This window comes from Hyaena hyaena, unplaced genomic scaffold (assembly GCF_003009895.1).
Source record: "Hyaena hyaena isolate Hyena2069 unplaced genomic scaffold, ASM300989v1 scaffold_82, whole genome shotgun sequence".
Classification (NCBI taxonomy): domain Eukaryota; kingdom Metazoa; phylum Chordata; class Mammalia; order Carnivora; family Hyaenidae; genus Hyaena; species Hyaena hyaena.
In genome coordinates, this window is record NW_024080713.1 from 1475503 (window position 1) to 1489877 (window position 14375).

General features: G+C 36.3%; 1 protein-coding gene across 2 annotated transcripts in view; it reads left to right on the forward strand.

The window, feature by feature from the left end:
* The window catches only part of UBN2 (ubinuclein 2), a 66982-nt gene that overhangs the window by 17039 nt on the left and 35568 nt on the right, over positions 1-14375 (forward strand). For both annotated transcript variants that reach the window (XM_039234039.1, XM_039234040.1), the window contains exons 3-5: positions 7402-7503; positions 11680-11817; positions 12661-12764. In XM_039234039.1, the coding sequence (XP_039089970.1) occupies positions 7402-7503; positions 11680-11817; positions 12661-12764 (344 nt within the window). The remainder of the gene's footprint in view (positions 1-7401; positions 7504-11679; positions 11818-12660; positions 12765-14375) is intronic.

The window sequence follows — 14375 nt, forward strand, 5'->3', positions numbered from 1 at the left end:
CTTGTTGTGATTCTTTGAGCTTTTTACATACATCTGTAGACATATATTGCTGTATTGTGTTTTTCATAAATGAGATCCTACTGTTTGAGAATTTTAAAAGATCTTGCTTAAAAAAAAGCAGGATCTTGTTATTTTAATGTTATCTCCACAATTATCAGTTGAGGCTGAAAACTTTTAAATGCTTAGTGAATATTATCTTTTCTATGACTAGCCTGAACTGTACATAACATTTGGTAAACTGCCTTTGTTGCCTTCTATATTATTAAATATTTCTCTTCCACGTGGTTTTAAAATGGCTGTTAGTGGGGCACCTGCGTGGCTCAGTCCATTAAGTGTCCAACTTCGGCTCAGGTCACCATCTCATGGTTCGTGGATTTGAGCCCCACGTTGGCCTCTGTGCTGACAGCTTGGAGCCTGCTTCAGATTCTCTGTCTCCCTCTCTCTCTGCCCCTCCCTTGCTCGTATTCTTTCTCTCTCAAAAATAAATAAACAAAAAAAATTTTTTTAATGGCCATTAGCATTGAATGGATGTGTCATAGTATATGTAATTTATACCTTTATTATTGTTATGATGCTATAATTGATAGGATGCTTGGAGAAGCCTTTATACGTGTACATCCGTGTACAAGTTATAACAGTTACACCTTCCTGTAGTAACTACTGATCAGCTTGATTAGATTAAAATGTTGCTAAATCTCTCTAGTTTTGCAGAAGTTATTTGTACTAGTTATGCAGAAGTTATGTGTAATAGTGCCCATTCCAATAGAACCTATTTATTTTTTTAGTTTTCCCTGGGTAAATCTTAGAGGCAGCTAGCTGTTCCAAGATAAAAAATGTTAGGAAAATAGAAAAAGATCATTTTGATTTTAAGTAGAAAGCATCAAGGAGGAGAGGTTTAAGACTTACTAGCTGGAAGGGTGGGGGAAGTTCAGAGAGGAGTAAGAGATTATTCCCAATAAGGGGAAAACAGAAGAAAGATAAGTTTCATTGTGTTTAGGAGGGGAATGGATAGATAGATGGAGTGAATCAAAGTGTTTAAGTTGGAAAATTTTAAGAAAAAGTTGGAAACATAGTTTAAATGTATTTAATGCCTTATTAAGGGTTTTAGATTTATTTTAGAATAGGATGCTTCTGAAGCATTTTGAGCAGAGGAATGTTATGAAATGGTATTTTAGAAGTATTAATTGGATGATATTAGGCGGGATAACTTAGGATAAATGAGGGAATAGAGGCTAATTAAGGCATTCACTACATTTAAGTGAAAAATAGTAGCCAACATTATAGCAATGGCAGGTGGAATAGAAAGGAAGTTGTAGATGTAAAAAATCATGTGAACAAAGGTTTGTGGGGAGAGTTGAAGTAGAAATAATAATGAGTGGTTCTAAAAATACCACTTCTGAAAGATAAGCACTTATAATTCATTCATTTAAATTGTACAGTTTGGTGGTTTTGACAGACACACAGTCGTGTAACCACTACCACAGTCGTGACATACAACAGTTTCATCTCCCCAGAACCCAGAATATTAACCTCTTACCTCTTTACAAATAGTCCTCTCTTCAATCCTGGCCCCTGGCATTCTCAGACCTACTTCGTGTCAGTATAGGTTTTTTATTTGTTTTTATTTTGCGGTTTTTAGAGTTTCATGTAAATGGGAATCTCAGTCTTTTGTGTCTGGCCCCTTTCACTTAGTTTTTGAAATTCATCCACGTGCTGCATGTTATCAGCAGTTCTTTCTCTTGTATTGCTGCATAGTAATCCATAGTGCTTGGCTTCTGTGAATAAAGGTGTTCTGAACATTAGCATACAGCTCTTTGGGTGAACATATGTTTTCACTTTTTTTGACTAAATAATAAGAGTGGGATTGTTAGGTCATATGGGAAGTGTATGTTTAACATTACAAGAAACCGTCAACTATTTTTCAGAATGGCTCTTCATTTTGTATCAGCCATGTAGGAGAATTTTAGTAGCTCCACATCCTTGTTAACATTTGGTATCATCAGTCTTTTTAATGTTAGATAACAGTGACGTTTTGAGGCAGAAAAATAGAATAAATAAAATGGGAGTGTCAAGTGGGAGAAGCTAATTTGGAGGTGACTGACAGCAAGGACACTGGTTTCAGTTTCTGGTATTGAGTTTAAGGTGTCTCCACGTAGGAAAATGACCCCATATATTCAGTAACTTCTCTTAGAGAACTTGTAATAAAATGGCACTTCGGAGTCAGATAATCATGAGTTTGAAGTTTGGCTCAGTTACTTTCTGTGTGATCTTAGACAAGTTATTTGCCCTTTCCAAGCTTTAGCTTTTCCCATTTGTCAAATATGAAATAATAGATGGTTACACTTAGAATAGGTGCTAATGCAAAGTTAGTACTCAGTGAGTGGTAGCTATAGTCATCTTCGTTGCTGTCATCATCATCATCATCATCATCATCATGATGATTGCTGCTTATATATTTTATGTCCCCAGTAACTTAGGACTTTCTTGCAAATCTCTGCATTTTTTCCCTTCCTAACTGATCTCCTCCCTATCTTTGTTCATTCCCCACCAGAACAGGAGTGATTTTGTTCAGCACTATTCTTGTCTGGTCACTTCCCTGTTCTAACCCTTTCAGTGGCTTCCACTCACATTGTCTGGGCCTAAATATCTAAGGAAAGCCTTGATTAAGACGTCTGTTAGAAAAGTCTTGAACCACCTATATTTTCCTTTTTATTATTACTGTAATTATTTGTTTAATCTTTCTCCTGTCTACAATACTATACAATCCATGAAGGCTGGCACTTACTCAGGACAGGACTTTTCCTACTTTTAAATTCTTTCTGAGGGCACCTGGGTGGTTCGGTCGCTTAAGCATCTGACTGTGGATTTTGGTTCAGGTAATGATCTCACAGTTCATGAATTTGAGTCCTGCATTGGGTTCTGTGCTGACAGTGTGGAGCCTGCTTAGGATTCACTCTCTCCCTCTCTCTCTGCCCCTCCCTTGCTCACTTTCTCTGTCTCAAAAATAAATAAACTTAAAATTTTTTTTCTAAAATTCTTCCTGACATTTAACATATTACTTTAAGAATTTTTTAAAATGTATTAACATTAAGTAGTCTGTACAACCAGCATGAGGCTCGAACTCATGACCCTGAGATTAAGAGCCGCATGCTCTCCCTACTGAGCCAGACAGGCACTCCAACATGTTACTTTCTATAGTGTAAGTTCTTAACAGATATTCTTGAATCTAAGGAGTGGTTTGAAATAATCTTACGTAGAATTATTAGGTCAAATCAGGTAAAGAGTTTTAAAAATTATTTTAGTATATTTCCATTATGACATTAATACTTTATAGAAAGTTTAGAAAATAAAGAAGCAAAAAGGAAGTGCAAGAGGATGGCAGAATTTTTGGCAGATGCTTTCAGAATGCTTTCCAGAAGAGTTTCATGGTGTACTGTTACCAGCAGTGCTTTAGTGGTCTTGTTTCTTCTCCATTTTGCCAGTTTATATTTGATAGGTGATATTAGTATCTTTAATTCCATTTGCTTGATTTATTAATTCCTCTCCATTGAGTTGTAATGCCGCTTTTCTCCTGTTAAATTCTTACCTACTAGGATAGGTTTCTGAACATTGTTATTGACTTATGTTTATTCTTATATTCCTGGTGTATCGATTTTTAACTCCTATAACTTTATTTATTTTTAATTTAATTTTTAAATTTTAATTCCAGTATAGTTAACATGGTGTTATATTGGTCTTTGGCGTACAATATAGTGATTCAGCAATTCTATATATTACTCAGGGCTCATCAAGATAAGTGTTCGCTTAGTCCCCTTCACCTCTTTCACGCATCCCCCACCCTCCTTCCCTCTGGTTACCATCAGTTTGTTCTCTAGAGTTAAGAGTCTGTTTTTTGGTTTCTCTCTCTCTTTTTTTTTTTTTTCCCATTTGTTCATTTGTTTTGTTTCTTAAATTACACATATGAGTAAAATCATATGGTATTTGTTTTTCTCTGGCTTATATTACTTAGCATTATACTCTCTAGATCCATCCATGTGGTTGAAAATGGCAATATTTCATTCTTTTTTATGGGTGAATAATATCCCAGCATATGTGTGCATATGTATGTGCATATGCGGACACATACAGTCACTCTATATCTTCTTTATCCATTCATCTATCAGTGGACACTTGGACTGCGTCCTAAATTTAGCTTTTGTAAATAGTGCTGCAGTAGACATAGGGGTGCATAACTCTTTCTGAATTAATGTTTTCATGTTCTTCAGGTAAATACTCAGTAGTGGAACTGCTGGGTCACATGGTAATTCTATTTTTAAGTTTTTGAGTAAGCCGCATGCTCTTTTCCTCAGGGGCTGCACCAGTTTGCATTCCCACCAGTAGCTCACAAGGGTTCTTTTTTCTCTACACCCTCACCAGCACTGTTGTTTGTGTTTTGATATTAGCCATTCTGACAGGCATGAGGTGATATCTCATTGTGATTTTGATATGCATTTCCCTGATGATGAGTGATGTTGAGCATCTTTTCTTGTGTCTGTTGGCCATCTAGATGTCTTCTTTGGAGAAATGTCTATTTGTGTCATCTGCCTATTTTTTAATATGATTATTATTTATTTTTTTTGGTGTTGAATTGTATAAGTTTTTTATGCATTTTGGATACTAACCTCTTATCAGATAGATATTTGCAAATATCTTCTCCCATTCATTAGGTGGTTTTTTGTTTTGTTGATTATGTCTTTGGCTGTGCAGAAGTTTTTAATTTTGATGTAGTACCAATAGTTTATTGTTGCTTTTGTCGCCCTTGCCTCAGGAGACAGATCTAGAAAAATGCTGTTATGGTCAGTGTCAGAGACCTACTACTGCCTGTGCTCTCTTCTAGGATTTTAAGGTTTCAGGTCTCACATATAGGTCTTTAATTCATTTTGAGTTTATTTTTGTGTATGGTGTAAGAAAGTGGTCCAGTTTTATTCTTCTACATATTGCTGTCCAGTTTTCCCAGTACCATTTGTTGAAGATATTTTTTGCCACTGCATATTCTTGCCTCCTTTGTTGAAGATTATTGATCATATAATTGTGGGGGTTTTTCCTGGGCTTTCTATCCTGTTCCATCGATCTATATGTCTGTTTTTGTGCCAGTACCATACTGTTTTGATTAGAACAGCTTTGTAGTGTACCTTGAAATCTGGGATTGTGATACCTCTGGCTTTGTTTTTCTTTTTCAAGATTGTTTTGCCCTTTCAGTTCCATACAAATTTTAGGATTGTTTGCTGTAATTCTGTGAAACATGCTTTTGGTATTTTGATAGGTATTGTATTAAATCTGTAGATTGCTTTGGGTAGGATGGACATTTTAACAATATTTGTTCTTCCAGTCTATGAGCGTGGCATATCTTTCCTATTTGTGTCGTCTTCACTTTCTTTTATCAGCGTTTTCTAGTTTTCAGAGTAAGGTCGCAGGATACAAAATCAATTTATAGAAATCCATTGCATTTCTATACACTACTAACGAAGCAGCATGAAGAGAAACTAAGAAAACGATCTCATTTACAGTTGCACCAAAAATAATGAAATACCAAAGAATAAACTTACCTAAGGAGGTGAAAGACTTCCTCTGGCTCAGTGATGGCATGGGAGGCAGAATCCTTACCACTTAGTGTTTTCTCTCCTCTTTGTTAGCATCTTCTTGTCCATGACCCACTTCACCAAAAAAATCAGGGGTCACAGAGGTGTGACGATGATACTTAGAAAGTACAGTTAAATTTGAGTGAGTATGGTTGAACATCTAAAATGAGTCTTGGAGACTAACCACTGTTTTAGTAGTGCTACAATAATAATAGGTTTCCTGTCCACTTAACTTAAAATAAGCTTATCTATTCCTTTTAGCATACATGTACCATTTATACCCCGGTTAGAATGTGTTCTTTGTAACTGTAATCAACCAGGTAAAAGTCTCCTGAAAGTATGACATGAATAATGGAATGTATACTAACTGGTTCTTTTTATTTTGTTGTTGTTTTACTTTTTAAAAAACTTTTTTTCTTTTAAGAAAAAAATTGTGTTTTTTTTTTTTTTTGTCAATTTACATAATCTCTATACCTAAAGTGGGGCTCGAACTCACAACCCAGAGATTAAGAGTCACACGCTCTGGGCTCCTGGGTGGCTTAGCTGGTTGAGCAACAGACTTGGGCTCAGGTCATGATCTTGCGGTTCTTAAGTTAAAGCCCCACACCGGGTTCACTGCTGTCAGCACAGACCTCGCTTCAGATTCTCTCTCCCTCTCTGTCTCTCAAATAAAACAACAAAGAAAACCCAAACAAGAGTCATTCACTGTACTGACTGAGCCAGCCAGGTGCCCCTAAAGCACTTTTTATTTAAAGAGATTGTAGACTCACATGAAGTTGCACACACAGAACAGAGAGGTTCCTTGTACCAATCACCCAATTTCTCCCAGTGGTAATATCTTAAATAACTTAGTTATCAAGACTAGAAGATTGACCTTGGCACAATACAATTAACTAGACTTCAGTCCTTATTCACACTTGCCAGTTTTTGCATGCACTCATGTTTCATTTTCCTGTATGTCCAATGTGTGTAATCCTGTGGCGTTTAAAAAAATAATAGTAAGAGTAGTTTGGATTTACAGAAAAGTTGCAAAGATAATACAGAGGCTTCCCATATAGTTCTCACCCACTCTCTCCTATGACATATTATGATCGATGATATCTGTACAGTGGATTTGTTACAGCTAACAAACCAACTGTGCTATATTACTATTAATTAAGCTCCATTTTATTCAGATTTTATTAGTTTTCCCCTAGTGCCTTTTTTTAGGCACTAGGATCCCATCCAGGATACTGCATCATATGTAGTCATTATGTCTCCTTAGACTCATCTAAACTCTGACAGTTTTTCAGATTTTCCCTTGTTTTACCTTCATAGCTCTGAGGAATACTGGTCAGCTATTTGTAGAATGTTTGTTAATTTAGTTTGCCTGATGTTTTTTCTCATGATTAGTTTGTTTGGTGTTTTCCTCACAGTTAACCTATAGCTGGGTTACAGGCTTTTGAGAGAAGACCACAGAGGTGCCATTTTTATCATATCATATCAAGGGTATGTGCTGTCAACATGACTTACCATGTTGATGTTGAACTTGATCACCTGGCTGAGGTCATGATGGCCAGGTTTTCATTATAAAGTTAATTTGTCCCCTCACTTTCATACTTTATTCCTTGGGAGCAAGTCCCTCAGCACAACTTATATTCAAAGTGTTGGGGGGATTTCAGTTCAACCTCTTGGAGGAGGAATTATCTACAGAAACTATTTAGAAATCTTCTGACAGGTATTTTTTAAGTTTATGGAAACGGCATGAGTACTGATATCAGTCTAACATATCTGTTCTTTGCAGGGTGGGAAACCCCGTAAACACCGGAAGGATCGGCTACAAGATTTAATTGATATAGGCTTTGGCTATGATGAGACAGATCCATTTATTGATAACTCAGAGGCTGTGAGTAATGTATCTTTAATATAGCAGCAATTCTTTGTTTGGGATAGAAGTCAAGGATAAAGTTACTAAAATAGTTCAGTATTTTGTTTTTACTAACTAATCCCCTATTGGTGTTCATCTAAATTGTTCCACTTCTTTGTGCTTATGAACAGCTGAGCATCTGTGTACGTTTATCTTTGTGTTCTTGAGTAACTATATAAGATAATTAGAGAGTGCAAATGTATGTATAGGATAAATTTCTAGCAGTGGGATTTATTCATTAAGGGTATTTACATCTTGAATTTGTATTGATATTCCCAGACTTGGGCAGGTGTAATTTCAAATGGCTTCCAGATAAGAACCATATGAACTTGAAGATTGGAGCTGCTGGGTTGAAGTTAATCTGGCAGACATCTTTAAAATGTACTTCATTTTTTCATTGCTGTCAAGCCTTACTACAGTGGTAGTGATTGAATGCCAGCCTTTATCCCCCATCTGTTTTGTTCCAAGCCTTACAGCTTTTCCCCTGGAATCCTCTTTCTTTTATAAAATGAGGAATTTAGGAGAGCATTTAAGGACTATAGCAATCCATTGATCACATAGCAAATGCATGAAGGCATATTGTGTTTGGGGGTAGGTAAGGTATATGTCCTTATGTTCTTTTCAGTGCACTAGAGAAATCTACTAAATAAACCCTGGACTTATGGTATCCTCTGCATTGTGCAGTGATTACTTAGAATACACAGAAAGTGACACAGAGGTTATCATTGTAGTACTACCCACAAATTAGTATTTCTTTTTTGTGTTACTCCAGTGCTTGGTTGTATAGATGATGATGACAGGCATGTAGTGGTAGGAGGATGATAGAAGTTCCAGCAGGAGGCGTACTGGATACCCTGAGTTGTTTCCGTGCGCTAACATAAGCCGGTTTACCACACCGGGCAGCCTGTTCTAGAGGAGTAAATATGGACAATGCCTTTTGGAGTAGAGAAGCCTTCTTGTCACCAGAAAGGTTGACAAACCTTTCTGTAGTTTAGGGCATGGGATGTTTTTAAGAGTCTTGACCTTGATTTGAAATACAAGTCATAATTCCTAGATTCTAGACTCGACTCAGTTTCTAAACATTTCTAAGTAAATCTTTTAGCATTGCTCAGTTTTCTGTGCTATTGTCAGAATATTTGAATAGGATGTTTTTCAGACTGACTTTTGCAACCCATAATTGGATTACATATCAATTTAGAGAGTGTGGCCAGCATTCTTAACAAAAATGAAGTAGAATAGAATAGGAGCTATCATAGTAAATCATAGTAGATGATGTGAGGGGTGTGTGTGTGTGTGTGTGCGCGCGTGTGTGCGTGCGTGCGCACACGCAATGCGACTTGATGTGTAACATATTTCCCTCTTGGCTGTGGTGAAGAAAATTTGGAAAGTACTGCCTTAATAAATAAGGGTAAGTTTTGTATGTATAAGTTGTACAAAAACATGTAATTAGTTGTTGACATTAGAGGACAAGGTAGGTTCCTGTTCAGTAAGAGGAAATTAAACTAGAATACAGGTTGTTTATTGAGTCGTAAAATAATGTGTTGTTCTTAACAGATTATTGGGTTCTTTTTATGAGATACTTCAGACATAAGACAATTATTATCCAACCAAATGATTTTCTGTTCTTTTCATCGATTGTAAGCTTTCACTATTTGTAATTATTTGATAGTGAAAATAATCTGGTTCTAATTAATTTTCAGAATCATGTACCTCTTATTACTATAAATACCTGAAAATAAATGCTTTTAAAGATTATTTTTAGTCGAACTTATGCTGCCACATTTTGTAAAGACTGAAAGAAAATGTTTTTCTTTATTTACTAATAAATAATAATATGAGGCATGAATAACATTTTTATTTAGTTTGTCTCTTTTGAATTTCACTAGAACTTTGTGAAGTAAGTGATGTTGTCGCTGTTAGACAGCCTCAAGGTATCCATGTTTAGTGATTTCCTCTGGGTCACAATTGCTTGTCATTGGCAAAGGACCTAAATCCAGGCCTCTGATTCTCAAGTTCAGCGTTCCATTACCTCCTAACACATTCTACTTGGACAGCTAAATTAAATATGCATAAAGAGCTTGTTCTCCTATAGTGTGTTCCAATAGGGAGAGCTTGGTAAACACTGTCACACACAGATAGTGAACACACCCATGTTGCTCTGTAACGTGATGAATGTGTTTCCCATCACAGAAACTGCATGATGTAGTCAATAGTTCGGGATATAGCCAGAGCTTCTACCATAGGCTTATAAAGTTTCTGGGGGTTCCTATCCTCTCTGAATTCGGTTTTCACTTATAAAATGTCTTTTTTGCCTCACAGAGGTATCAGGAGGACCAAGTGAAATAATTTATATGAAGAAGCATTGTAAATTAGAAAGCAGTGTTAGCAAAAAGTACAGATATGCACATTTCCAAAACAGTTACTACAGAGTCATTTCACTTTTAATTCTTATTCTTCACTTCTTTGCTTACAGATATACTGGACCCTTTCTGAAGGTCTTACCCATAGATCTTTATAGTAGCTCATCAAGTGAAGCAACAGGAAAAGAATTCATTCCTTTTTTTGACTCAGTATTATTAAACTGGAAATTCTTTTTCTATTTACCGTTTAATTTAAAGGGATACAGGTTAAAAGCAAAACTTTTGCATGTAGCTTTAATATTCTTACAGTAACTAGTACATTCTCTGTATTCCTTGTCCATGGCAAAGGATTTGCTTAAAATCTGCCTTTCTAAAAAATATAAATATGAAGAACATATAAAGTAAAGCTCTGGGGACCTCAGGTAGCAGGTATCTTGCTTCTGTTAGATAAGTAGCTCCTTTTTTCTCAACCTCTGTGGACTCCATCATTTGGTCAAGATTGACCTTCATTTAATGTTTGCTTTTTCCCATTTTCATCAAGTGAGAAATGATAAACTTTAAAAATCCAAGCTTACAGGACATCAGCTTAAGTGTTATTTAGGTCAGACCTTCAATCTAATTTAGACAATTTGCCTCTCTTGATCCAGGCAAAGTACCTGGCTCATTATAGTATATGCTTACTGAACTGGGCAGTTATTTTTCTATTGCCTTTTTAAACACTTATGCTATTTTTTGTGTTAAAGACTTCAGTTTTCTTTATTTAAAAGCTTAGAGCAGGGTGCCTGGGTGGCTCAGTCGGTTAAGCGTCCGACTTTGGCTCAGGTCATTATCTCACGGTTCATACGTTCAAGCCCTGCGTCTGGCTCTGTGCTGACAGCTCAGAGCCTGGAGCCTGCTTCAGTTTCTGTGTCTCCCTCTCTTTCTCTCCCCTCCCTGTTCATGCTCTGTCTCTCTGTCTCTGCCTCTCTCTCAAAAATAAAATAAAACAGTAAAAAATTTTTTTTAAAAAAAGAGCTAAGACAGAAGAAATAACTTTGTTATTCTTTGTAATCTTATGAATAAAATTATATACAGACATGGTAGGATATGAAATTTTTTCCTTTTCTGGACATTTAGTCATCTGTTTTAACTTGTTTCAATTTGTTATCAGAATCATTTGTCTTTGGGACACCTGGCTGGCTCAGTCAGTAGAGCATATAACTCTTTTTTTTTTTTAAATGTTCATTTATTTTTGAGAGAGAGAGCGCACGCGGGAAGGGACAGAGAGAGAGGGAGATACAGAATCAGAGGTAGGCTCCAGGCTCTGAGCTGTCAGCACAGAGCCCGACTTGAAGCTTGAACCCACAGACTGCGAGATCATGACTTGAGCTGAAGTCGGACACGCAACTGACTGAGCTACCCAGGTTTCCCGAGCATAACGACTCTTGATCTCTGGGTGGTGAGTTCGAGCCCCACGTTGCGGGTAGAGATCACTTAAAAAATAAATAAAGGTTTGGAAAAAAATTTGTCATTAAGAATAGTAGCAGTGATCCTTAAATTTTTCTCAACAGATGATAGATATATTTAGAATTTGCCTCATTATTCCAGAATTTCCTCTTCATATATACTGAGTACTTTGGGCTCATTTTTATCCTAGATACTAACTTTTTCTAAATTTATTCCACAAACATCCTCATTGCAGTCATTTTTTGTAGTTAGGATTTAAGGAAGGATGCTGACATAGTGACTGAATTTCTTTGATATATTTGTAGAATTAATAATGGGATGTATCTGAAACATTTTATTTTAAATATAGTATGATGAATTAGTTCCTGCTTCTCTAACGACAAAATATGGAGGCTTTTACATCAACACTGGCACCCTGCAGTTTCGCCAAGCTTCAGATACTGAAGAAGAAGATATCACAGACAACCAAAAGCACAAGCCACCCAAAGTGAGTTTATCCAACACTGCAACAGTAGTGACTATTCAATTAATATGGTATACTTTTTTAATTTACTTGAGAATATAAGGAAAAGTAAAATGTTAACCTTTGTTTTATGAATCTGTAGTTATTTACCTGCTTTAAAGTAAAATTATGTAGATACGGGGAAATTGATATTTACATCATAGTAGAATTGTATTTTCTTTTAAGACTTCTCTCTCCATATGTGATCTAATAATCTACTGTTTTGGGGATAAGGGTAAGTTTCTGGGATAAGTTAAGACTTGGATTAGACATTAGGTTTCCTGAGATGGCTAATTCTATATAATATATATAGATTAGGAAGTGAATAGAGTGTCCTTAGGTGTTTCTTGAAGTGTGATCCAGACACTTAATTGTACCAGAATCACGAGAATGTTTGTTAAAAATCAGGCAGCATAGGGGCGCCTGGGTGGCTCAGTTTGTTAAGCGTCCCACTTCAGCTCAGCTGAAGATCAGTTCATGATCTCAGCTTGTGAGTTTGAGCCCCAGTTGGACTCTGTGCTGACAGCTCAGGGCTGGGAGCCTGCTTCGGTTTCTGTGCTTCCCTCTCTCTGTGTCCCTCCCCTGCTTGCATTCTGTCTCTCTCTCAAAAATAAATTAAGATTAAAAAAAAATTTTTTTTAACCAGGCACTGCTCAAAAACAAAAACAAGTAGTGCTCATAGACTGCAAGAGTCTGCATTTTTAACAAACACTTCTCATCCACACTGAACTTTGAGGAAGAAACACTGCCCTGGATGCTGGATTGCTAACACCAAAGAGTAAAGCACTGATACTTTGTTAAGTGATAACTTTCTTTTATCATTTGCAGATTCCCAAAATAAAAGAAGATGATATTGAGATGAAGAAGCGAAAGAGGAAAGAGGAAGGGGAAAAGGAGAAGAAACCAAGGAAAAAAGTCCCCAAACAACTGGGGTATGTAAAATTAAATATCCCATGACTAACTGCCCTTTCAGAAAGATCCGTTTAGCATTAATTAACTTAGCTAGGTCTGATTTAATACGTAATCAGCTTAGCTGCGTCTAATTTAATACTATATTTAAATGTGTCAATGACCATGAACTTATATTTTAATAATATTAATATGCATTAAGTATAAGTATTTATTAAAAAGTAGAAGGCTTTGTCATCTTAGAGACTCGTGTTGTTGTAGAGCAGATTTACAAATTGGTTCATTAAGTATTTTGGTCATTATCATTTTTTACCAACAAGAACCAGTTTGAAAAGATGGTATAAACATGAACAAATTGTTTTAATCTTTTTGTGCTAAAACTAAGCTTATTAGATGCCTGGGGATTGAGGATTGGCAGTAGTCTCTGTGTAAATGATTTATTGTTGTTTTAGTATTTAAACAATCATTTATTAATCTCTTCTTAACACTTGTGACTTTAGGTAATGATATTGTCTCTAAATATCAAGTAGAATTTCTTAAAAGACTAAAGTCGTAAGAATGAAATGTTTGTACCATGCATTCATAAAATTACCAGTTGGTCTTACTTCTCCATGGCTTTTCTTTCTTTCTTTCTTTCTTTTTTTTGAGAACCAAGGGACAGAAACTGTGACAGGCTGGACTTTCTTTCCCCTCCTCACCAGGGGAAGGGCATCTGAGCTTTGGGCTGTCGGTATTCAAAAGCTTGATGTAGGGAGGTATTTATCCTCTCCTAAGCATGAAATTTTAGTGAACTTTGAGTCATTAGGTAATTTTAAAAAACATATATATTACTAATTCCTGTTTTAAATGTTTTATTTATTTCTGAGAGAGAGAGAGAGAGACAGAGTGAGCAGGGAAGGGGCAGAGAGAGAGGGAGACACAGAATCTGAAGCAGGCTCCAGGCTCTGACGCGGGGCTCGAACCCACGAACTGCGAGATCATGACCTGAGCCGAAGTCGGACGCTTAACCAACTGAGCCACCCAGGCACCCCTACTAATTCATGTTTTAAATGCTCATTATTTACAAGTAAATTTCTTTGGGAGCAAAGTCTGTAATGCGTTTTATTGAATTTGTCATTTTCTCAAATTTGTAGCTTATTCATGCAGCACATACTTACTAAGTACCTGTTGTATACCAAACATTGTTCTGGTTTTGAAGTAGGATGAAATTCAGTAGATGAAATGTGGGCCTGCCTTCAAGGCACAAGTGATATTTTTGATTCTGTAGTGTACCTAGAAGTGTGTATGCCATAGAATGTAGAAAAGATACCTAGAGAAAGTGTTAACAACACTGAGACACCTTTTCCCTGTGGTTCCTGTAGGGAGAAAGTTGTCATAGCAAATCACACTTGTGTGATTGTCTCACATGGCTGCTCCTAGAATGGAGAGTGAAAATGATCAGAAGACATGGCAGAATACAGTCTAGAAAGATTTTATATTTTTTTGGCACTTTGTAGCACAACCCACCTGGGGTACAGTTTGAAGGTGTACTGTGTGAGCTTCTCTGGCTGCTTATAAGACAACTCTGTTTCACAAGTGCATTTCTTTCTTTCTTTCTTTCTTTCTTTCTTTCTTTCTTTCTTTCTTTCTTTCTT